The sequence below is a fragment of the Rattus norvegicus genome, chromosome 4 (assembly GCF_036323735.1).
Source record: "Rattus norvegicus strain BN/NHsdMcwi chromosome 4, GRCr8, whole genome shotgun sequence".
Lineage (NCBI taxonomy): Eukaryota > Metazoa > Chordata > Mammalia > Rodentia > Muridae > Rattus > Rattus norvegicus.
Window position 1 is genome coordinate 15,355,721 of NC_086022.1, and position 26,831 is coordinate 15,382,551.

Genomic DNA, 26,831 nt, shown 5'->3' on the forward strand with positions numbered 1-26,831 from the left:
GTGTTGAAGAAGTGCTGTCTGGGGAAAGAGGTCTTAAGAGAAGCCCAAAGGCTGTGCTGCTCTGACAGAAAACCTGTCTGAGTATCTGGGAAATGTGCTCAGAGGGTAGAGTCGGTGGAGGTGATTACAACATAGTATCAGTTGTCAATGTTCTTGCACCCTACTATTAAGTTTTGCTATGTAAAGGATCCACTAAGTGCTGTGAATGGAGACCTTTAAGGGTGACTGCTTCCTTGAGCTATATATAAAAACCAATTCCTAGTGGACTGTGGATGTCAGCATGAAAATTCCAACCTTAAAACCTGTAAAAAAAAAGGAGGACACCAGGAGAGAATTTCTTAAAGTACAAAAATGCAAATGTTATAGAAACTTGATGTATTTGATTGTGAAAGATTTATAAATTTAATTAAAAGAGATTTTTAAAGACCACAAACTTAAAGATATTTGAAGCATATAGTGAAAGTTTAATTTCTAAAAAAAAGTATAAAAACAAATAAGGAAACACTAAAATAACAGCTGAAAGTGGATAAGAGACATCAAAATATTTTTCACAGAGGGAAAATGACTCAACTATGAAGAGCTGTTGATTAGCAATCAGGGAGAAAATTAAAATCATAGTAATATTCTGTTTTAAATCCACTACAATAGGGGTTGGGGATTTAGCTCAGTGGTAGAGCGCTGGCCTAGCAATCGCAAGGCCCTGGGTTCGGTCCCCAGCTCCGGAAAAAAAAAAAATAGGGACTAAATCCACTACAATAATATAGACTTAAAATCAATTTTATATCAACTGCTGATCAGATAGAGAGCACTAGGGACTCACACACTGGATGTAGGAGTACACATCTCAGGTGAAGTATTTGGAAAGTTTCCGGCATGATATCACTATTTTGAAGTCACTCAGACACATCAATTTAAGTTCCTGCGATGTGCCTTAGAGAAAATCTTGCCTACATGCATCAGGGGACTTTTTGAAGAATGTCCCTAGTTACAACATTTTTAATAGTAAAAGATTAGAAGCCACTATGGCGGCGTCTTCAACGGGAAAGTAGATAAATAAATCAACAGTTGGGCGAGAGGAAAACGCTGGGGTGGAAGACAGAGATGGTTATGCACGCTCTGTGATGAATTATGCAATGTCTGTGAAGCTCAGTAACATCACTGAGATCACTGAGAGGAGGAATGGTTGGGAACTGCTGAGAATTCCCTCCAGGAGGCTGTGGTTCGGGGCGGGCACAGAGGACACATCAGGACCTTGTTGCTGTGGCTTCCTAAGCTGGGTAGGGGTCGCACGGGCACTTGGTTTATTACTGTTGGTTAGGCCGATCATACAAACTCTCTTTTCTACTTTGATCATGTCACACATCGGTACTGCTGCTTACTGGGTCTCACAGAGCTCTGTCCACAGAGGGATGCCAAGAGGCAGGGACAGGCTCCAGTGGTGCAGTTAGCACTGGTCTTTGGAAGATGAACAGGGTTGTAAGGAGAGACAGACAGACAGATAGACAGGAGTTTCCACTTGGACAGAATAAAAGGAGGAAAAGCATGGGTGTGTGAAATGGAGTTCAGGATTACAAGGAGGAGGTTTTGTACTGTGGCATAGGCGAGGGAATGAAGAGAGGTAATTCATGAATTGGGATCTAACCCAGGCTTACTAAATAGGTGTTTATTTCCAGAAGGCTGGAAGCAAGATGACTTGGTTCACTTCAGGCGAGCTCCTGTTGAAGACTGAACAACAGCCCTGAGCTCAACACCTAATTGTGGGCATTGGCTCAGAAGACTGTCCCCAGTTCCCTTAACACATGGCATGTGTGTCAGTTTCTCATGGCCCTCTCTGGAACTAGGGAACCGTATTTGAAAATGACCAAAATCTATTTAATCCATTTTGCTTGCTTAACATCTGACCGTAACTTCTATCTCAAAGCTGTCTTCTTTCTTAAGGTTTTAAACAGCACCAGGGTTATCACGAATAAATTTAAGAGTTTCTTTTGCAAGAGGCTAAAGCTGCTTACAGTCACCCCAGAACTGTGGGAAACGCATCCTTTCACCAGATAATTGCACAAAGATACAGGACCCTGACACATATAGCAAGAGCTGATGGCTGGTTTGAGATGGAAGATAGTGTGTTAAACATCCAACTGGCAGTTAGAAGTGCAGGTTGGCAGTTAAGGGGAATATAAGGCAATCCCCCTGCGTCTCCAAGCCTGACCGATTAAAAAGCTCTAAGTCTGTGCTGTGTGGTACTGGATCAAATGGAGGTGATGCGTCCCGATGTAAAGAACAGCTTATTGGGGATCATGCATCCTGTCAGGCCGAGCCATTCGGAAGTCTGGTGGAGGAGTGACCCTCACATCCGGAGTGCTGCTCCAGTACAACAGGGAGCAGGGGGACCCAGCGGACGGGTGAGCATTCCCATATAGCTGTCTGCTCAGGAGGGTCGTGCTGATTATCTAGATTTAACCACCATCCAATGCGTATGTATGTAAAATATCATGTTGCATATGGTAAATGAGGTGCGATGCCAGCTACCAAATTGTATTAAACGTTAAATAAAAAGTACCTTCTTCTCAGTGTCTTCCGACGTGCTATGCTGTACAAACTGAATCACGTTTGTACAAGGACCAAGGGACATTTAACATCTACTCTGTGACCAGCGTCGGTGACCTGGGTAAACTGAGTGGTCATGAGGAGAGTTCTGGGTGTTCAGAAGACAGAGACAGAGACAGGAGCAGATGGCTGACTTGCGCAAACACTGCTCTGGGGACAGAAACTGGGATGGAGGTTCAAGTTACTCTCAGGCAGAGATGATGGCTTGGTATGAAAGAGGAAACTACGTGCACAGTCTCTTTTCACTGAAGAGGCAGGCAAGCGGAATGGGCTTTTCAGCCCACAGCAGTTCCAGTGGCCTCCTTCTTTTCTGTAGGCACACTCTCCTAATCTCAGGAATAATTAAAATGCAAAGACTCCTCTCACTTCTAATTTATTCAATTTCCTTTCTGTCTTTCCACACAAGGATGCAACCCTAATACTAACCCTTTGATTCCTCACCAAACCTTTAACTGGTCCCCATGGGGAGTTGCATTGGAAATGGCTCAAGGTTGGGCACCCAACGGAAGAAACAGAGCAGAGAAATGGAGCCCTCTCTGTACACATAATGAGCCAGAAAAACCAACCAGGTAGTGGGATGCCAAGCCAGCTGCCTCTACTCCCTGCTGCTCTCCTCTCCTCAGCCCTGTTCCTCAAAGAACTCATGCAACTCATTTAACGTGCCATGTTCACAGTCGCACAAAGAAGAGATAGGAACAGATTTGTCTGCTAGAGTTTTTGTTTGTTTGTTTTGTTTTGTTTTTTTCTCCTCATTCATAAAGACGTGAGCAGGGCCCAGGCGATGAAGGAGAAATCCCTCACCCATAGACTATCTGAAGGATGCCCCAAGTGAGGCTCCAGGGCCACCTGGGCATCAGGATGAGTGGGTTTCGAGGACAGGAAAAGCAGGCATGCATCGAAGATGACCTTGTTGGGCGTACAGGGTCTTAGCACCTACAGCGGATGGGGCGCTGTATCCCCAGTCTCTTGAGTGACCTGCCTGAGCCCATCAGTCGCTGTCTTATTCCCTCCTAAGTACTTGTTGAGTCTCTTCCCTCAGGCTTTCCTCAGCCTCAGCTCATTGATCTTCGTTGACCTGGAGGGGCTTAGCCCTGCAGAGTTGGAATCTCCTGCTAAGCTCTGGTTATCCTGTCAGCCCACTGTGTAGTTAGTTCTCCTGGGCGTCTTTTCTAATGGGCCCCCGGCATACCTGTCATGGATTCTTTATTCTGTCGTGTTTTTGCAAAGCCCCACTTTTGAAGTTCTTTGTTATTTCTGACTCGACCTTATTTTACTTTATTTTCTTTCTTGCTCTGCCATCCACACTTGGTGACAGGTAGTTTACACATGAAAAAAAAAAGTTCCGAAATGCCTCGGAGCTTAAGATTAAAGATGTTTTAAAGGCACAATAGAGTGTTACAAGTACCATTTCATAGATGCTGCGTCACTTGTAATAAATGTATCCCAAAAGCATACTATTTAAAAATAGCAAGAGGTGACTATGAATTGAACGTACACTTCAGCGCTGATGAGAGGCTGTGTCTGTCTGCCTGGTTCATCAGGAGTCTTTGTGGCGTCACACTTAGTAAGCGTGACTAGTTAACTTCCAGAGGGAAGGACCCCGCAGGGATGTGTATTTTGAACCTAATGGCAGGTTGTGTCTGGCCGATCAAGATGGCTTCTCTTCCCATTTAGGCAAAGTCTCTAGCTAGGCACACCTGAGTATCTATGCCCTAGACATATACTCAGATGCTGAGGAAGACTGGAAAGAGTTCCTCTGAGTGGTCTCTAGGAATCTGTTTGCTGCTAAACACTTCTTCTTTAAAAGCTGGTTCTTCTTAGATATGACAGGGCTTGACGAGTGCTAAGTATTCAGGCCACCAAAGTAAGCTTCTTACACATGAAAGCCACCATCTTTAAAGTGTCTCACACAGCGGCGAGACATACGATCCACATGTATACATATTTTCCACAGCAGACACATTCGTGAAACCTTTACAGCTTCCCCCCATGAGCGCGTTGTTCTGAAAGCACATCAGGGCCTTTCCGCAGTGCCAGGGCCCACACTGTCTTTCTGTAGAAGCTACATTCTCCATGCTTTCCAGAGCTATCCTGTGTTCCCCCTGCTCTGGCATAGCTTTTAAAATGAAATTTGTTTTTAAGTCCAGCTAATTCTCAACAAAACGTAACACAAACCTGTGGCTTGAAAAATCAAAGAGTTTGAGCAAGGAAGCCAGGGCGTCCAACCACCAACAGTTGGCCTCGGTTCGAAGGTTCCCATGGCTGCACCCGACCCTGTCTGGACCGAGCTTCCCAGTGCTGTTGCCGTGCAGAGACCCAAAAGTACGAAGCTGCTTCTCTCTGCCCAGGACCTGCCATGTGGGATTCCCCAGTGCCTACCCCTTGGCTGCAGAGTTCTCAGACATAGATGTGGCAGTGGCAAGGCACATTAGTAGCTTTGTGGGCAGGAGACAATGCAACTGGGGACTGGAAGGGCAGAGGAAGGAGAGGGAGTATATTATGGACCAAGCATGGGGTCACATGGTGTTGCATTCAAGGTGGGAGTGGGCCAACTGCCAACTCTAAGGTTGCAAGGGGTTTCAGATGTTAAAGTAAACACTGCTCTAACTTTAGTTTCTGGCAACCTGATAACTCTGAGGCTCCTGGTTCCTGCTGGGCAGGCAGTGGGAGTCCTCTCATGCCAGAACCTAGTGAAAGACAGAATGGGGTGCTGGAAAGCAAACAAACGCCTCAGCCAGCTGTTAGCTTGGGGAATGCTGGCTTCCACACTGTAAGTCATTTTGTTTTCAGAACAGATCTGAGCAGCTGTAACCCAGGAGACACCTGCTTGTTCCCTGAAGACCCGACTTTCCATTTTGGTGTCTTGGCAACAGCGACAACTGCACACTTAAGGACTCAAGTGTGAAGTCTAATAGGAGGTGTGTGTGTGTGTGTGTGTGTGTGTGTGTGACCCCAGAGGACTGTGCAAAGGAAGGCAAAACAAAACAAAACAAACCCACCCCAAAACAACAATAAAAGCCAACAACAACAACAACAAAAAAAAAAAACAAAACAAAAGAAAACCCCAAAAGTGACTGAAGAATGTGATAAGGAAGGGACAGGATGAAGTGACTAGATTTAATAAGTGGTATTAGCACAGAAATTCATATATATTGATTATTGTGATATAGGTTATTTAAAAATATAAAACTTGGGCTTTGTGATAAGCATATCCAATATAAAGACACAGAAAGGCTGAAAACAGAAAAGAATCTAAGAAAATGATAGTTTTCTTACATGAGACAAGACAGACGTCAAAGCAGAAAGCACTGTAAGAGATGGCAGGTGTGACAGTTGATCCTAACTTGGTGGCATTTGTGTGACCAGAGAGACAAATGGGCATGTTATGAGGGAGTTTCTAGATTGGGCTAGTTGAGGTAAAAGGGCCACCCTACATGTGGGTGGCACATACTGTGGGCAAGGGTCCTGGTCTGAGTAAAGGAGACTGCAGGCTGAGCTGCATGCCTCTCTCTCTGCTTCCTGACCAAGGCTGCAACATGGCCTTACTTCCTCCTACCATGGCTTATTTCCCCCAGCAGAATGGATTGTATCCTGGAACTGTAGGGGAAAGAAACCCTTCCTGTCTTAAGTGCCCTTTTCTAGGCATTTTGCCACATCCATGAGATGCTCAATAACTGTGGAACTCATTACATAATACTTCTAATTGATCTAGAAAACTAAATAGATATCTTGACATCAAATACATACCATGACATCAAAACACACAAGTAAAAATCAACTACCCCTCAAAGGGAATTTGTTGGGATAAATACTTTTAAAATCTAGGTTTGCTTTCACTAAGCACAGTAGATGAAAGTCCCAGTGTAGAATGGTCATATAGGGCGAAGCGTCACTCAGAGGACACAGCACGCACTCCCCATCCTCTACAGGTGCGCTATTCTTTATTCTACATGGGCCTTATTCAAAATGGGAACTCACTGGGCAGTGGAGTGAGCTGCAACAGGTTTGAAGGATCAAAATAATATGCCATATGTTACCTGAGGACAGTGAAATTATGCTAAAAATCAAGAATATATAAACATAACCAGAACAGTCCCACCCATTGAAAATGCTTCTAAATACTGCATGAGTAAAATTGCGTGAAAGTGATTATAGTGGAGTGAAAGACTCAGCAAAAATTATAATACATACACTCTTTATTTATACTTAAATTTATGCTTTATTATTGGAAGTAAAGCCCCCAAATTTGAATGTTAGTCAGGGCATGAATCATGTTAGAAATTAGAACACATTCTAGGACACAGTGTAAAGTAATGAACATACAACCTAAGAAAACATCATCCTTAGAGCAGAAATCCTCAACGTGACCGATCCAAACATCCAACTTCTGAGCAAGAAAAGGAACTACGGGAATAAGCCAAAGTGAGGTGTGTGTGTGTGTGTGTGTGTGTGTGTGTGTGTGTGTGTGTGTGTATGTGTGTGTGTGTGAAACAAATATCACAAATAAAACAAATGGACAAGAGGATGACCTGTGTGAGCCGGTCACTTGACAAGAACAAAGGAAGATGGAAAGACCCCTGGCATGACTGATAGACTGGAGGGATTAAGAGAATAAAGGACAGTCAGAAGAGGAACATAAATATGTGTTCTGCATACACCTGCATCAGATTAACACAGCACTGAAAAAAGTCATGCACTCCCTTTTATGGAAACAGGAAAAGGAGCTAAAATTCAACATCGATTCCTAACAAACTCTCCTGGTAAAGGAGCAGAAGGAGGAGAAGGAGGCAGGCCTGATAAAGCACAGATGAGGGCTGTCGTGAGAAGCCATTAGACACCAGGCCTAAGAATGGTTAAGGGCACTGACTGCTCTTCCACAGATCCTGAGTTCAAATCCCAGCAACCACATGGTGGCTCACAACCGTCTGTAATAGGATGCTCTCTTCTGAAGTCAACTACAGTATACTCACATATATATAAAATAAAGTAAATCTTAAAAAATTAAATGCTTTTAAAACAAGCATAAAATGGGGTTTTATTAATAAATTTCAGATAATGTTTGGACATCTGTTCAAATAACACCTCTGCCTCATTCTCTTTGATTATTTCCTTCTTCTTTTTCTTAATATAATTTCTTATTAGCTCTTTGAGACACTTAAAAAGAAAACTCCCAAATACTCCTGAAAGTCAGCTCCTGCATCACTTCTTGGAATACAAATATGTCGTCATTAATGCAAAAAAAAAAAAGGGCAGCATAACTTAACCTTTTCCTTAACTCATGCTGGGAAATCATTTCCAAAGTCTTAAGAAGAATCTTCTCTAGCTTCTAAGAGTTTTAGAAATGTACTGAAGGTGGGGGACAGAACTGAACACCCAGAAGTATGGAGCATCCTGAGACCACCACTTCTGCCCACCTTGGCCCACATCCCTGGCCCAAAAGGAAACTGCATAGTGCCTCTGAACACAGGAATATAGGAACAGTCAGTGGCAGGTACCTGAGGTTCTGGTCTGTGCCCAGAACAGATCTGTACCAGTCAAACAGCTCCCTACACCCAAATCCCATGGTGAGGGCTGGTAGGGGAGAGCTGGACCCTCAGAAGTGCAGACACTCCTGAGAAATCAGAGGAGACTACCCTCTGCCCACATTCACAACCCAAGAGGAAACCACTTAGTGCCAGCTGTGCCTCCTGGGCACAGGGACCTAATAGAGCAGTTGGGGCAAGACCCTTCTGGTTCTTGCCTGCACCCAGAGCTGAAAGGCAGTCATCAGGAGCACCTAGACACCTGAGAGCAGAGCACTCTGTTCCCAGAAATGGGTGAAAGAAAACAGGAAAACAGGTCTACAGGAGTACTGACACAAAGGCATACAGGAGGGTCAAGCCACTGACAGAAACAGCAAGACAAGCTAACACCAGAGACAACCTGATGGCGAGAGGCAAGCACAGGAACCTAAGCAACAGAAACCAAGACATGATCAGAGCCCAGTTCTCCTACCAAAGAAAATAATGGATATCCAAACACATGGGAAAAGCAAGATTTAGATTTAAAATCACATTTTGTGATGATGATGGAGGACTTTAAGAAGGACATAAATAACTCCCTTAAAGAAATACAGGAAAACACACATAAACAAGTAGAAGCCCTTAAAGAGGAAACACAAAAATCCCTTAAAAATTACAGGAAAACACAACCAAACAGGTGAAGGAATTGAACAAAACCATCCAGGATTTAAAAATGGAAATAGAAATAAGAAAGCATAAAGGGAGGTAACCCTGGAGATAGAAAACCTAGGGAAGAGATCAGGAGTAAATATATTCAACAAAATTATAGAAGAAAACTTCCCTAACCTAAAGAAAGAGATGTTCATAAACATACAAGAAGCCTACAGAACTCTAAATAGATTGGACCAGAAGAGAAATTCCTCCTGTCACATAATAGTTAAAACACCAAACGCACAAAATAAAGAAAGAATATTAAACGCAGTAAGGGAAAAGGTCAAGTGACATATAAAGGCAGACCTGTAAGAATTACACCAGACTTCTCACCAGACACTATGAAGGCCAGAAGATCCTGGACTGATGTCATACAGACCCTAAGAGAACACAAATGCCAGCCCAAGTTACTGTATCCTGCAAAACTCTCAATTAACATTGAGGGAGAAAACAAGATATTCCATGACAAAACCAAATTTACACAATGTCTTTCTACAAATCCAGCCCTACAAAGGATAATAGATGGAAAATTCCAACACAAGGAGGGAAACTACTCCGTAGATAAAGCAATAAAGTAATCTCCTTGCAATGAAACCAAAAAAAGAGAGGCACACAAACATAATCCCAACTCTAATTATGAAAATAAGAGGAAGGAACAATCACAATTACTTAATATCTGTCAACATCAACGGACTCAATTACGCAACAAAAAGACATAGACTAACAGACTGGATGCATAAAGAGGACCCAAAATTTTGCTGCATGCAGGAAACACACCTCAGAGACAAAAACAGATACTACCTCAGAGTAAAAGGCTAGAAAACAACTTTCCAAGCAAATGGTCTGAAGAAACAAGCTGGCGTAGCCATTCTAATATCAAACAAAATTGTCTTTCAACTGAAAGTCATTACAAAAGATAAAAAAAGACTCTTCATATTCATCAAAGTAAAAATCCACCAAGATGAACTCTCAATCCTAAATATGCTCCAAATGCAAGCGCACCTACATTCATAAGAGAAACGTTACTAAAGCTCAAACCACACATTGCAACTCACACGATAATAGTAGGAGACTTCAACACCCCACTCTCATCAATGGACAGATCATGGAAACATAAATTAAACAGAGACATAGAGAAACTAACTGAAGTTATGAATCAAATGGATTTAACAGATATTTATAGAACATTCCATCCTAAAACAAAAGGATATACCTTCTTCTTACCACCTCATGGTACCTTCTCCAAACTTGACCATATAGTCGGTCACAAAACAGGCCTCAACCAATACAGGAAGATAGAAATAATCCCATGCATTCTATCAGATCACCATGGACTAATGCTGGTCTTCACTAACAACAATAATGACAGAATGCCCACGTATACATGGAAGTTGAACAGTGCTCTACTCAATTACAACTTGGTCAAGGAAGAAATAAAGGAAGAAATTAAAGACTTCATAAAATGTAATGAAAATGAAGGTACAACATTCCCAAACTTATGGGATGCAATGAAAGCTGTGCTAAGAGGAAAACTCATAGCTCTTAGTGCCTGCAGAAAGAAACAGGAGAGAGCATACATCAGCATCTTGACAGCACACCTAAAAGCTCTAGAACAAAAAGAAACAAATACTCCCAAGAGGAGTAGAAGGCAGGAAATAATCAAACTCAGGGCTGAAATCAACCAAGTAGAAACAAAAAGGACTATACAAAGAATCAACAAAACCAGGAGCTGGTTCTTTGAGAAAATCAACAAGATAGATAAACCCTTAGCCAGACTAACCAGAGGGCACAGAGAGAGTATTCAAATTAACAAAATCAGAAATGAAAAGGGAGACATACAGCAGAATCAGAGGAAATTCAAAAAATCATCAGATCCTACTACAAAAGCCTATATTCAACAAAACCTGAAAATGTGGAGGAAATGGACAATCTCCTAGACAGATACCAGGTACCAAAGTTAAATCAGGAGCAGATAAACCAGTTAAACAACCCCATAACTCGTAAAGAAATAGAAGCAGTCATTAAAGGTCTCCCAACCAAAAAGAGCCCAGGTCCAGACGGGTTTAGTGCAGAATTCTATCAAACCTTCATAGAAGACCTCATACCAATATTATCCAAACTATTCCACAAAATAGAAACAGATGGAGCCCTACTGAATTCCTTCTATGAAGCCACAATTACTCTTATACCTAAACCACACAAAGACCAAACAAAGAAAGAGAACTTCTCACCAATTTCCCTCATGAATAAAGATGCAAAATTATTCCAAAAAATCTTCTCAAGCTGACCAAAGAACACATCAATAGGATCATCCATCATGACCATTAGGCTTAATCTCAGTTATGCAGGTTTAACATCTAGAAATCCATCAACGTCATCCACAATATAAACAAACTCAAGCATGATCATCTCATTAGATGTTGAGAAAACATTTGACAAAATTCAATAGCACTTTGTGTTAAAGGTCTTAGAAAAATCAGAAATTCAAGGCCCACACCTAAACATAGTAAAAGCAATATACAGCAAACCAGTAGCCAACATAAAACCAAATGGAGAGAAACTTGAAGCAATCCCACTAAAATCAGGGAATAGACAAGGCTGCCCACTCTCTCCCTACTTATTCAATATAGTACTGGAAGTCCTAACCAGAGCAATCAGACAGTAAAAGAAGGTCAAAATGATACAAATTGGAAAGGAAGAAGTCAAAATATCACTATTTATAGATGATATAATAGTATACAAATGTGACCCCAAAAATTCCATCAGCAATCTCCTAAACCTGATAAACAACATCAGCAATGTGGCTGGTTATAAAATTAAGTCAAACAAATCAGTAGCCTTCCTCTACTCAAAGGATAAACAGGCTGAGAAAGAAATTAGGGAAATGACACTCTTCACAATATTACCAAATACTATAAAATACCTCAGTGTGACTTTCACCAGGCAAGTAAAAGATCTGTAAAACTAGAACTTCACGTCTCTGAAGAAAGAAATTGAGGAAGATCTCAGAAGATGGAAAGATCTCCCAAGCTCATGGATTGGCAGGATTAATATAGTAAAAATGGCCATTTTGCCAAAAGCAATCTACAGATTCAATGCATTCCTCATCAAAATTCCAACAATTCTTCACAGAGATAGAAAGAGCAATTTGCAAAAGGAGAAAAAACCCAGGACAGTGAAAACTATACTCAACAATAAAAGAACTTCTGGAGGAATCACCATCCCTGACCTCAAGTAGTATCACAGAGCAATAGTGACAGAAACTGTATGGTATTGGTACAGAGACAGGCAAATAGAGCAGTGGAATAGAACTGAAGATCCGGAAATGAACCCACACACCTATGGTCACTTGATCTTTGACAAAGGAGCTAAAACCATCCAATAGAAAAAGGATAGCATTTTTAACAAATGGTGCCAGTTCAACTGGAGGGCACCATGTAGAAGAATGCAAATCAACCTCTGTATTGCTCTGTACAAAGCTTAAGTCCAAGAGGATCAAGGACCTCCACATAAAAACAGATACACTCAAAGTAATAGAAGAAAACTGGGGAAGAGTCTTGAACACATGAGAACTGGGGAAAAGTTCCTGAACAAAACATCAATGGCTTATGCTCTAAGATCAAGAATAGATAAATGGGACCTCATAAAACTGCAAGTTTCTGTAAGGCAAAGGACACTGTTGTTAGGACAAAATGGCGACCAACAGATTGGCAAAAGATCTTTACCAATTCTACAACAGATAGAGGGCTAATATCCAAAATACACAAAGAACTCAAGAAGTTCGACTCCAGACAGCCAAATAACCCTATTAAAATGGGGTACCAGAGCTAAACAAAGAATTCTCAGCTGAGGAATAATCAATGGCTGAGAAGCACCTAAAGAAATGCTCAACATCCTTAGTCATCAGGGAAATGCAAATCAAAACAACCCTGAGTTTCTACTTCACATCAGTCAGAATGGCTATGATCAAAAACTCAGGTGACAGCAGATGCTGGTGAGGATGTGGAGAAAGAGGAACACTCCTCCATTGTTGGCGGGATTGCAGACTGGTACAACCCCTCTCAAAATCAGTCTGGAGGTTCCTTAATATTTTACATTGCACTACCTGAGGACCCAGCTATACCAGAAGTTCATAGCAGCCTTATTTATAATAGCCAGAAGCTGGAAAGAACCCAGATGCCCTTCAACAGAGGAATGGATACAGAAAATGTGGTATATCTACACAATGGAGTACTACTCAGCTGTCAAAAACAATGACTTAATGAAATTCATAGGTAAATGGATTGAACTAGAAAATATCATCCTGAGTGAGGTAACCCAATCACAGAAAAACAAACATGGTATGCACTCACTGATAAGTGCATATTAGCCCAAAAGCTCGAATTACCCAAGATGCAATCCACAGACCACATGATGCTCAAGACTAAGGGTGACCAAAATGCAGATGCTTTACCCCTTCTTAAGAGGGGAACAAAAATATCCATAGGAGGGCATAGGGAGGCAAAGTCTAGAGTAGAGACTGAAGGAACGGCCATTCAGGGCCTGCCCCACATGTGGCCCATATATATACAGCCACCAAAACTAAATAGGATTGATGAAGCTAAGAAGTGCATGCTGACATAGATCTCTCCTGAGAGACACAGCCAGAGCATGTCAAATACAGCGGCGAATACTAGCAACAAACCAGTGTACTGACTCCCTGTTGTAGGAATTAGAGGAAGGATTGAAAGAGCTGAAGGGGCTTGCAACCCCATAAGAACAACAATGTCAACCAACCAGAGCTCCCAGGGACTAAACCACTACCAAAAGAATACACATGGACAGACCCATGGCTCCAGCTGCATGTAGCAGAGGATGGCCTTGTTGGGCACCAGTGGAAGGAGAAGCCCTTGGTCCTGCCAAGGTTGGACCCCCCCAGTGCAAGCGAATGTCGGGGGTGGGGGTGAGGGGAACATCCTTATAGAAGAAGGGAGGGGGAGAGGATAGGGGGCTTATGGACAGGAAACCGGGAAAGGAAATACCATTTGAAATGTAAACAAAGAAATATATCCAATAAAAAAAGAATAAAAAAGAAAGTAATATTTTAATTATGATGTAAGAACTGTAAAAAATTGCATTATACTTTTATTAAATATAATTTATTTTATTTACTATGAAGTTATCCTTGTAGGGTGAAGAGAAAGTCGTAAAATGATACTGTGACATAAAGTTACACATAAAGAAAAGTAGAAATTAGATTTCTATCTCCTACTACTGTTGAAATGTTTAAAATGTTTAAACCATAGATATGCAAAAAAGCTTACAAGTACAGTCGACATTTAAGATGATGTGTTGCAGGGTTAGAGAGAGAACCCAGTGGTCAGAGCTCTTGTTAAGGGATCATGGGAATCTGAGTTTAGATATCTAGCCTCCCAGCCACTATAAAAAGCAGGCCATAGCTGCACCTCCCATACCCCAGCACTGGTATGCATGTGTGCAGAGATAGTAGAGCTGCTGGGCTGCAGGCCAACCAGCCTAGCTAGCAATACAGGAAGTCCAGAATCAGTGAGAGACCCTGTGTCGAGGGAGCAAATCAGAGGGTGATAGAGGAGATTCACAATGTCCTTCTCTGGCTTCTGCTTGCGTGTACCTGCTTCTGCACATGTGCACCTCTCTCTCTCTCTCTCTCTCTCTCTCTCTCTCTCTCTCTCTCTCTCTCTCTCCCTCCCTCCCTCCCTCCCTCCCTCCCTCCCTCCCTCCTCTTTCTTTTAGAGAGAGAGAGATAAAGAGAGATAAAGAGAAGAGAAATGGAGTAAGGACATGATTTCTTAAGCACTACTCAAAAGCAGCAACTATCAAGAAAAGACTTATTCAGATTAAGAATTCTCTTCATCCAAAATGGATCAGGAAAACAGAGAGCTACAATATACAGAGTGGAATAAGAGATTTGTTTCACACTATGAGAGGGCAGATATTCAACAGTAAATGAAGAAATGATATATTTTTCAAGAAGGGGTGCCCAGATCCAATAACCATAAGAAAAGATGATGTGGAATCAAGGCATCTGGCTCAACCAGTGAAGAGAACCTGTCTCAGAAGAACAATATTGATGCCGTTAGATATCTCAGAGAGCAAATGTGACGGCCGCCAAGCCTGACGACTTGGGTCCAATCCTCAGGAAAGGAGAGAAGAGACTTTGCCCAGCTACCTTCTCAGTCCCATGTGTGCGCTGTGGCCCTACTTTATTCCCACACCAAAATCAAATGTAGAGAAGCATTCAAAAGTGAAAGGGAAAACTAGACGGAGGGCAGTAGAGATAAACAGTGTAGACCCCCAGTCTCCACCTGCATGCTCACAGAGGTGCACACGCTCCTGTGTGAGTGCACACACAGACGTCAGACCTGCGCCAGGTGACCTGTCATTTCCACTTATTAGAGTGAGCGTGTAGCGGATGGGAAGACATGTTCTGCAAGTATGAAGACATGCCACCATTGGGTGCTGCACGTGTAACTTGACATGGTAAGTGGGATATTGTGTGTGTGTGTGTGTGTGTGTGTGTGTGTGTGTGTGTGTGTGTGCTCTTAGTTAAGTACATATGTATCTGTCCAGCAATATGCTAGTCTAGAGAAAGTCCTGTACATACGGAGCTGGGGGATGCTCAAGAATTATCTTAGCTATAACCCAAGATCTACCGACAGAGGAAATTTCAAATGCCCACAGGACAGGAAAACAGCCGACTACGTAGACTGTAGGAGTTTGACCCAATGGCAAATTCACAGCGGTAAAAATAAATCCACCAACTTGGATGAGTCTCATGAACGTAGCGTATAAAAAAAGGAACCACAGGGAGGAACACGAGCACCGTGAGTCATTTGTATAAAGTTCACAAAGTGTGCAAAATGCAATCCGCATATGCGGAAACACCAGACGGAATGTCAAACACGTCTTTATTTAGGGTGGTGGCTCTTTCCCTCTCTGTGGGAGGGTAGGTGGGGGTGGAGACACGGGGGATTGGTGATGTTCTGGTTTGCGGGTTTTTTTTTAAAGCCGAGATGAAAGCCCATTAGTATTTATTTCTGCCACATATGTTAGGAAATAGTCTTGCAAGTGGTTTTGTGTTTAATGGCAACAAAATATAAAATAGAATGTGCTGCATTTAAATACTTGTTCTGAAGCCTCAAGCTAGATGTGTCTGACCAGAAAGAAAATCAACAAATTCAAACGAAGTTTAAAACCAGTGAATTCTACCTTTGGTTAAGACAACAAGAAACCTGGGTAAGTGAGCGCTTGTACCCTGTTCAACCAGCTAAGGTTTTGGGTCACTCTGAAGCCCACTCTATGCAGCCTCTGGTGTGAACCATTAGCTTAGGCATTGTAAGGTAGGCACATGCAAATGCAACATGGTTTCCAATGAAGTTATAAATGACGGTCTTTTGATCCCAGAAAATCCATCTCAGGGAGACACGGAACATGTTATACTCCTATGACAGCTGGAAGCACTTTGCCTTCTTCCCCATGTTTGTAGATGTGAAGCCTGCAGGTTAGCACACACCCACCCTCTACCCTGGTCTACCTTCAGCAGAGTGTACTCATTCTCCTTTCAGATTCTCTTTCAGTTTGCTGCCAGATCTTTATTACACGCTCAGAACTACCATTCATTCCCTCCTGCCGAATGTCTCACATTTATCTGGAAATTTCTTACACGCTCTGCTTCACCGAGCTTTGTCAGAAAGCGATTTTGTATGCTTGCTTTCCTTTGCCTGCCATTTTCTACTTAGTTTCAGTTTTTAATGGGGTTATATTTCTAAGAACTTTGTTCCAGAGACTCACTCATTAGTTATGAAGATCTTTATCCCTCTCAACTTTGTTAGAACTAATTTCTCTAATAGCCTAATTCGCTAAAACTGTCTGACAATATAACCCTCACGGCTGCAGGTAGCCAGGAGGAGCAGCCTTCCGACTCCATCTACCTGCTCTCCTTCAACTGTTCCATGAAGATTGTTGTTCAATCTAAAAAAATCAAAGACCAGTACCACAGTGTCCCAGAATCCTCAGCAGATGATGTCCTCACGTTGTGTTAGCATTTCTCCTACGTTTTCCTGTGTCCCTACCCAAAAACTATCATGTGCCTACAGCCAGACCTACACAAATGACCAAGAGTAGGATTTTCAAGAGTAGAGGCTCAAATGTGGTACAATAAACTATCTAAAATTCATATCGCCCATCCCCCAAACCTGGGGGTGCAGCGCCTAATTCACGTTACAGAATCACCCAGCTTCTTGGTAGTAATCTGGATCTGAACAACTTTATTGTTATCAGAGTAAATCTCAGCTCCTACTAGACAATTACCTGGCGTTTTTCTTTTGGATATTCTTGATAATGAAAATGGGGAATATGCATGGTAGCTACCAAGTGAATTTGAACATTGTGTGCATGCACATGTGTGTGTAGAAACATTGTACATTTGAAGTTTGAGGTGACAAAATCATGTTAATATGGTAAAACTGTGTTACAGTAATTGAAAGGCTGGGAAGAACTTCATAGTAGCTGTTCTTTCTGAGCTATTTTTTGATGGTAGTTCATGAACGTCTGGCTAACCTGGTTGTCTCAGGAGTCTTAGAAATTATAAGCCAAGTCATAATTCACGGGAGGCTGACGAGGCCTTGTAAAGCCTTGTTGGCACAGGTATTCAAGTTTCGTATGCATTTGGACACCAATAATATCAAAGCGGAACCTTGTAATAAACTGAGAAAAGGGTCCCTGAGTAACTTTATTATTGATTTTTCTATCCAGAATCCTATGTATTATCCAGCTAATGCATTAGTTTAAAATAATCTAACTATAAGTCATACAACTATCGATCGACCCTGGTCCCTGCTGAAGTAATTTAATTGTATCTGAATTATGACATAGGTGCAGTGACCAAGCACAGCTGTGCCCTTAAACCCTACAGACCCCAAATACGGTCAAATTCTGAGACTAGCTAGCACAGCCTCTGCTGAGAACCACTGCTAGCCATTGCCAAGGTTGAGGCTCTAAAAATGTCTGCTTCTATTTATTTAGGCTTCTATGACTTGGGAGCACTGTACGTAGCCAGTGGAGATTCACTTCTGCTTGGTTAAAAATGTGGCAACCTCTAAAGTCATGGGAAGGTAGGAGGGTAGGGTTGGGGCAGAGGCTTCTTACGGTACAGGCTCTGGTCATTTCATTCATGATCCCTGTACTATGCTGACTTCAACTTGGTATTGCAACGATGAGTTTCATTTTATTTAATCACTTGTGAGCTGAACGCAGTTCTGGCCTAGGCATGTGACTCAGCGGGAAAAGGTTCTTGCTGGCAACCCTGACCACCCGACTTCAGCCCTCACACCACATAGAGTGGAAGGACAAAGCCGACTCCCACAGACTGTCCTCTGACTTCCATATGCATTCTGTGGCGGGCACATGTTTCTGCCATAAATAAATAAACACAATTCTATAAAAAGTAATTTGCCATTCTGGTTGAGAGGGAAACTGTAGAGGCAAGGAGCCATGGGCAGACCTGTCCCACTCATACCTCTGGCAGGGACCATAGGGTAATATTGGACCAGGGCAGGGACTGTCTTTATCTGGAGTATATTGTGTCTGGGATAAAATTCCACCTCTGAAATCTCCCAGTTATCAGGATTGCAGAGGAGGGAGGGAGACGTGACTAGTACTTGTCCTGTTTTTGTACGGTAGATGAGTTCTTGACTCTGGAAGAGGAAAGATCGAAGCTAGACTTGGGAGTGGAGTAAGTAGCAGGTATATTTTCCCAGGGCAATTCATTGGCAAGGCTAAGTACAAGGACTCCGGATTTTAGAATCTCCACGTCAGGGTCTTTATCTGCATGAACTTTAAAAGCAAGGAAGGTTAGCAAGGATGAGTTCTAGATGTATAGGAAAAATAGAGTTTATTACGTGTTTGCTGGTGTCATTTGTGGCTGAAGTTGTACGATAGGGTTTCGTCTTGCACCTGTTGATGTAGAATGAGTTACCCCAACAATCACTTACCCGAAAGTAACTGTTACGTTACACGTCTCTCCTCAACTTGCACTCAAATCGAAAGTGTCTAATTGCTCCAAATTTTAAGAGCAACTTACGTGCTAGAAGCCAAATTCTAGCAAATTTCCTTTCTCCTTGGAAAGTGTCCGGCTGTCCAATATCAAAGCCTGAAGGCCAATCAATAAAAAGGAAACATTTCCGGAGAGACGTAAGGCCATTTGATTAATGTATATGGAGGGGAGGAACATAAAAGGGAAAATAAATCTTGAAAGATTCAACCTCAATGGAAATGAAACCATTGAACCATAGAAGAGTAATAGAGCTTGTCTTCACTTCAAATTATTTCTTCTTCTGTCCTTTTCTTTTTATTTTCTCTTGCGGAAAAAAACTGGTATGTTGAGGTTTATCAATTGGCGGACTTTTATAAGCAGAAAAACAAAAGACATTGTGGCCTTTTATCTTTCTGGTGTTTTCCAGAGTGAGTCATGCTATTGCCCAGGCTGGCCTCAAAGTTACCATGACCTTGATTAAATGCGTCATCCTCCTGTCTCAGCCCCCATCCCTTACCCCAGAGCTGGCATTACAAGCATGTACCCACACGCCCGACTGGACTGGCTACTGTAATTCTTTGTAAGTGTTTGATTAAATCTTTAAAGATCAGATTCTGAAAAAAAGAGGGTGAAGATGCTTGTTTGAGAGCATGCATTCCCAACTTCCTAACACCACAGTGAGGTTCTCACTAGGATCGAGGAGCTCTAAAATGGGAGGCATCTTACCCTCATCCTGCCGTTCCTTATGGCTGGCCCATCCTCCGCCAATCTCAACACGTATAGATCCATTTTGTATTCCCTTCCTCCACGGATGCTGAATCCAAATCCTTTGGCTCCTTTCTCCATGTCCACAGTGAAATAATCGAAATCCTTTGGGGGTGGGGAGAAAAATGGGACATGGAGAAGTTTAGCATCAGTGGGACCTCGATGGTCACTTTTCCTGTCCCCTCCTTCCATAGCTAATGTGTTCACATGACAAGGTGCTGTAAGACGCCTCCTGATTTTATAAGTACTGAATTAGCAAGGCATAGCTCTGAAGGCCCAAGTAGGTCAGAACCCTGAACTCTGTTAAAACAAGCAGTACAGCTCACGTCAGCTTGCTTGGCCATCTCGCACTCACGCCATGTGGATCTGAATGACGACGTCTCTCCTGAATCTTCTCATTCATTACTGTAAGTACCACAAATAAGTCTGCCAATCAGAGGTGCGTCTCTGGAAGTGTCAACTACGGTTTTCTAAGCTAGAAAGTGAACTTGAACGGGGTTCTGACTGTATCTTTCAGTTGACCGCTGACCATCAAGTCAGAGGATACAAAATCAGTTTTCCTTTCCCTGAGAGTGTACTGTGTCCAAGACTTCCTGACTCTCAATCTTCTTAAACTCTTTGAGGATATAGGTGCCCTTAATTTAATAGCGGGACGTAATATAATGATAGAGTGGAAATTGTTAATTTCTTTTTTTTTTTTTTTTTTTTTTTTTTTTAAAACAACTTTTTTTTTTTTTTTAAGATTTATTTATTCGTAAGTACATTGTAGCTGTCTTCAGACCAGAAGAGGGCATCAGATCTCACTACAGATGGTTGTAAGCCACCATGTGGTTGCTGGGATTTGAACTCAGGACCTCTGGAAGAGCAGTCAGTGCTCTTAACCACTGAGCCATCTCTCCAGCCCGAAATTGTTAATTTCTATCTTGGTACCTATTACTTGGTTACCAAGTAATGACTGCTTACTAGACATTGAGCGCTGGTCCCGATACCTTTCACAGAGGTTGGCCATTGGCCTGTAAGAGAGACCCAGCCTGAAGGAAATGGAAGTTCAGTCAGGTTAAGGGAGTCTCAGAAGGTATGTCCAATGCAGCTAATAATGAAAGCAGCGAGCCCTTTGTTGTGTGCACAGGGGCTGTGGGCAATTACAGTAGCTGCAGGTCAGAATTTAAGGCCACCCTTGGCTTTGTCCTTTACCACAGAGTGGGGGGCAGGAAGTCATTTAGAACCCGTGGCTCTGAACCTGCCCCCACCATGACTGGAAAACATAAAGTTTTCTGCATTAGCAGAATCACGGGAGTCCAGCAGGAGCTCAAAAAGAACAGTTGACAGGACTGTGCTTGCTCTTAGAGTTAGCTGGTTAGTCATCATCAAGGATTAGTTCATCGTGACCGCACGCTCACTCCTGACGGGTTCATGGATGAGCCGTTCTGATTTATTCTGGAAATGATTTATTCATGCCTTGAAGTTTTGAAGGTGCAGGCATGACCCTGATATTAACACTAGAACCAGAACCCTGGCTCTCCGCTCCAGCAGGCTGGCGTTTCTGCCTCCCTTCTATGGCATTCCTTGTGCATTGGAAAGTCTCGGTGGGGACCCCATGATCTCCAGCAGAGGTACCTGTGGCTGCCTGTAGTCTGACAGAGGGTACTGCCTGGTGTCTGGGGAGTGCTGCCTGTAGTCCAAGGGTGAGGGCTGCGAGTAGTCCCCTCCCGGGGGTTGCCTGTAGTCCAGTGGCGGCTGCCTGTAGTCTGTGAAGGGCGGCTGCCGGATGTCTGGCTTCACATCTTGCCTTGCTTTAACTTCTGACCTGTAACTGGATGAACGGAAAGGGGTTTGCTTTGGCATTTAGGTACTCTGGGGAGATTAGAACGACTGAGCATAGTCCAGCCACCACCGCTCGTGGGGACCCAAATCCTTGAGTTGGTCTTGTTACCGTACTCAGGATTCAAGAAGATTAAATAAATGGCATTGTTTAGATATCGTTGACAAATGTTGTATTATATGCTTTCGCTTGTCTTGTTAAGAAATGGACACAAAAGTGATGTTTTTTTACCAGGACCTTGCGGAAAGGGCCTCCTGGATATTCTCTCTGTTTCTTTAAAACCTGCACGACTAGTGGGTGAGAGGGAGCGCTGCCTTAGTGGTTAACAGCGTGCCCTGCTCCTGTAGAGGACTCCAGTTCCCGGCACCCATGTCTGGTGGCTCACAGCCTCTCCAGGGAACTTGACTTTCTTACACTGCACAGGCTCTGTGTACGTGTGCACACACCCACGCAGAGAAAACTCACACGGACGTAACGTTAGAAATCTGTAGAAAAGTACCCAACTCACAATCATTACAAATCTAAGGAGTTAACATTTATCTTATCCCTTTCCCTTTCTTCTGCTCTCTCCCTCTATGCCCCCTGCTTCTCCCTCTCCCTCTCCCCACCCCCCCCACGCACGCACACATATACACTCTTCTTGCAATCTCATCATTACATCATGCTAGCACAACTAAAATAATCACCAAAGAGTTTATAAACATGATATCAATGGCTAGTCTTTTAAAAAGTTTTATTTATTCTTATTTTATATGTGTGTTTAGCGATGTGTCTGTCTGTCTGCCTGCCTGCCTGCCTGCCTGCCTGCCTGCCTGTGTATGGTTGAACAGTGCCCTTAGCAGCCAGAAGAAAGCATCAGATCCCTGAACCTGGAGTTACAAAACGTTCTGAGGCACCAAGTGCACAGCGGGAACCGAACCCCAGCCCTCTGCAGGGGCACCTGCTCTGAAACACTGAGCCATCTCACCAGCCCCAATCCAGGCTTATTTGACTGCTAAGTTGTAGCTTTTTGAGCACTGTAGATGTTGAAGGAGTGGTAGTAAGGCCAGGGAGTGACTGCAGGCCCAGAGTCACTGGCTCATTGGAAAAAAAAGGGGGAGCTATGTAACAGAGGTTTACACATGAAAGTGCAGCTACCAGGATCACTACTGGGTTCCACTGTGGTCACGTGATAGGAAAAGGCAAAATGGCCCAAGGCGACATTCATTTCTGGCTTATTTTTAGTCCTCACATGCTGATATACAGAGCGAACTAATACACACAGGAACAGCTGAATAATCTTCAGACTTTCCCACTGCTCTAAGCTGTGGGTGTTCCCGGGTCACAAGGGGCACAACAGCCAATCCCAGACATTGCGAGATCATAGATACGTGGGTGAGATCACCGCAGGAATAAAGACTCTTTAGTTTTATAGTTCATTGTCTGGTGCTGCAGTACAAATGCAATTATCCCGAGGAATGAGCAAAATCCTTTTTAAAATATTTATTTATTTTAGACAATGCCTACTGTGCAGCCCAGGCTGGTCTTCGATTTGTGACGTGCCTCTGCCAGCCTTCTGAATGACCAGACTGCAGGTGCGTGCTACCGTGCCTTCTGGAATTAAGGGAATACTTCACACAGAGAGAAGGTCTGAAGATGGTAGAAATTTACAGTCCTTGCCAGATAGCTCTTCAACTGGTTTATGCTCTTACTGGGGCTGATTGCTAACAAATGTTTGTTTTTTTTAAAGTCCACCCGAAAAATTACCACTACTGTTAACTCAATATTTGCAGAGGCACACTAGGAATGTAGGACAACGGGAGCGTTTACTGGGGCTTCCTGGAAGGGAGTTAGGAGTCGTTTCAGTCACCCCTTGGAGTGGGTTGCATTTGTTGCTTAACCCTGCAGAGAGGGGAGACGCCCCTCCTTCGAGTTGCATAAATCAGGTTTTGCTTTATCCCTCACCCCTACTGAGGTGCAGGCTGTGAACAGAATCATTTAAAGTGCGATTTGAATAAGACGCTCAGCTATGCAGAAGTTGCATTAAACAAAAGGAGAGGGACTGGGTGACATTTGCCAGCGTGTGTTGGTTCCCTTCTAGAAGTTGCTAGCTTGGTGGTTTGGATGTTGCGCTATTTTAAGTCATAGCCGAGCCACTTCATTTTTGTGATCAGTGTGGTATTGGTATGAAACACCCATTATGCACTCCGTTTCCAACCAGCTGTGTCACGGGGTGTAGTGGAAGAGGATGAAATGCAGGAATCTCCCCAAAGATTAGACAAATGACTAGAAATAGAACCGTGAAGCTTGCTGCAGCTGTCGCCGTGGCCACGGAGCATCAAACGCCCCTCTCTTCCATTGTCATGGGTCAGGATTCGAAGAGTTCTTTAACAAGGAAAATGTACTTAATATTTTATGAACGTTGCTAACGTTGAGTGGTAGGTACACTGGCCAGAGCAGAAATTAGGTTGGGCTGAGTATGTGAGACATTACACTTTGTGGAACGTGTAGGATCAGATTATTAAAAATTAAGAGAAAAGGTCAGGCTCCAGGAGAGGAAGATGGGTAAGCTGGTGAAGTGCTTGCTTCATAAACGTGAGGACCTACGTAAATCCAGATGCAGCAGCCTGTACCCGTGATCCCAGCACTAGTGAGGTAGAAGTCAGAGGGCCCTTGGGTCTTGCTGGCTGAACAATATAACCAACTAGTGAGTTCAGAGATAGTCTCTCTTTCAAAACAATAAGATGCAAACTCGGTTAAGAAACATTTCCAGTGGCTTCTGCACATCCTTTGAGATGCACGTCCACCTATCCATGGAAACCTCACAGAGGAAGATGCATGTATTCACACACACACACACACACACACACACACACACACACACACACACACACACACACTCGTGTGTGCACTCTTAAAAGTTACTTTACATATAAAGGAAGGTCATCAACCTGGTTCTTGTAGCTGTTAATTCTATCACTAAAGAGACTTTAGAGATGATAAAGACAGATGGCAAAGAGTAAATTCTAGTAAGCTTTTATGGTGTGCTAAAGTTCAAGACTAAGAAATGCTGCCCAGGAGATATTCCAGAGGATGTGAGCCTTTTCTGAACCATTTTAGCGGTGGGAGATCATGAGAGTGCAAGAGCTACAGGTAAATAACCATGGCCGAGAGAGGAAGAGCTCTTCCCCAGCGATGAGTTCCTCATTGATTATTTAATACTGAGTGGTCAGCTCTAGAAGCCCACACATGTAGGCACCACTGAAGGGACCCAGCAGGCAGTATTTATGTGTTATTTGTTTATGTATACGTAACAGTAATGGTTAAGGAGGAGGGGGCTGATAATTTGGGAAAGGAGCTGGAGATGGGAGCAGCAAGAAGGAGGAATGGAAGAAATGATGCATTCATATTTTAACGAAATTTAGAAGAGAATCATTTCCAGCCTTGAGTATCTAGGGTTCAAGGTGTTTGAAGGAAGACATTTTCCAGTGCTCTTCCACGGGCCTTGTGGTCTTAAATGGCAAAGATCAATTGCCCTTGTTGGAGAAGGGAACGCTGCTCTTCATACTGAGTTTTGGAATATATTCTTTAATGGTTCTTTCCTTTTTCTATTTTCTTGCTTACACTCATCTTACAGTTATTCTGTGATTCCTGAGAACAAAGGGGAGCACAGGAAGTTAGCATGGGAGCAATGAGACAGCACAGAATAGTGCTCATCTAGTTTGCAAACACTCAGCGAGATTGGCGTTGCAGTTTATCCCGCTGGTGCATGGGAAAAGGCCCCCTCTGCCATGTAGGCGGGCACGCCTTGTGTAGAAGAACCCAGTATATGAGCTGCTTTGGTAATATTTCTAGGCTCATGTGCAAATAGGCAGTTTTCTTCTGACATCTTGGCGATCTTTGGAGGAGACTATGAAAATATTTCTGATATTTGTAAAAATAATTGAATCTTTTTGCTCAAACATAAATGATTATCCAGCTACAATAAAAATATAAGACAGGGGACCTGGGCATAGGCCTTTAAAGGTTCTTAATGTTACTGAAACAAATACGTCGATGGTTTATAAAAATCTGAATCATGTAAATATGCTAATGCAAGATTTAGGATGCATTTTATTTTGTGGTCAGGAAAAAGGTGTTTGCGAAGACCATTGCTTCCATGAGAGGGAGAGGGGAAGCCCCAGGTGTAAGCTAGGCACCTACAGTGGCTTAGCCAGCTGCTCTCCCAGGGACCTTTAACATACTTTGCTCTTCACGGTAGGAGAACCTTTTCGGGAGAGATGATGGCCAGTGGACCAGGAGAATGAACTAGCTAGTAGAGATGAGATTACCCATCCAAGTCTAGAAGTAAGACCCAATTTCAGGGCATTTGTGCTTTGAAAGAAGATGTGGGTTACAGAACTCATCTACAATGGCAAAGCCAAGAGCAGGAGTCTGGGCCTGGCTGAGGGCCTGCAGGTGTGCGCAGGCGCTCCCTCTGGACCCTCAGCTGGATCCTGAGGAGAGCCAGTGCAATCTGTCCACATAACGCATGGCGCTCGCAAGCACAGCTGGACCTATTACTGAGGCCACCAGGACTTAACTCTGTCGAGCTCTCTTACTTCTGCATCATGTGCTCAATGGGGCTTCTCCTTTCCCCAGCATACATTTAAAACGTAAGCAGCCAAGGACAGCCAGGCACTCAGTTTCCCGTGAAAGCACATGGGGGAAATCATAGCAGAATGGGTTTTATGGGAATGTCACCCGTGGCACAGAGAAAACCATCATTCTGAAGTGGTGTGAGGGACAGAGCAAGAGAGCTCTGAAAATTGAGAAAGTCTGACTATCTTTTCTGACTGGGGCTTGGGAAGGGCACGTGGGAGGCAATTGTCCGAAAATGCTGGACACAAAAGGCTAAGGAGGTGTTCACATTCAGATATGTTCTGTTTTTCTCCTGTTGGAAAGAAGAAAAACATGTGGGGATTCCCCCCCCCCAACCTATTTCTTTAACGGCTCAACCCAAGCCAGTTTTCTGTTGCACACGAGTCACAATAAAATGATACCATTTTTATATGCCATTTCTGTCTTCTAGAGCCTCAAAGAACCTTATTCATGTGACTAGTTCAGGAGGTCCTTGTGTATGGGGTAGATGACTCTCACTAGGTTGGGGGAGGGCCATGTAAAGTTATGATTGGCTAGGAGCCCTTCCCCCTCTCTTGCCCTCCATGCTGTCATTGTGTTTGTGGCTCAATGTTTTTCTGCAGACCCCCCTTTCCCTGTCAGTCTTCTGTCTGCTTGCTCTCTAGAAACCTACAGAAACCACCCACTCTTCTGGGACAAAAACAAAGATTCTTACCAGCGCCTTAGGGTGGCTTTCATTCCCCCTCACCGGGCTTATCCCTAGCTTTCCCCATCCCTA

At 43.2% G+C, this 26,831-nt stretch overlaps 1 protein-coding gene across 31 annotated transcripts in view; it reads right to left on the reverse strand.

The window, feature by feature from the left end:
• Magi2 (membrane associated guanylate kinase, WW and PDZ domain containing 2) overlaps positions 1-26,831 on the reverse strand; it is a 1,483,910-nt gene that overhangs the window by 77,203 nt on the left and 1,379,876 nt on the right. For 30 of the 31 annotated variants that reach the window (NM_053621.2, XM_063285370.1, XM_063285374.1 and 27 more), the window contains 2 exons: positions 21,250-21,445; positions 19,594-19,737 (listed from right to left, as the gene is read on the reverse strand). In NM_053621.2, the coding sequence (NP_446073.2) occupies positions 19,594-19,737; positions 21,250-21,445 (340 nt within the window). Of the gene's footprint in view, positions 1-18,709; positions 18,789-19,593; positions 19,738-21,249; positions 21,446-26,831 lie in introns of those variants that run through there. The other variant, XM_063285368.1, reaches the window with a different exon arrangement.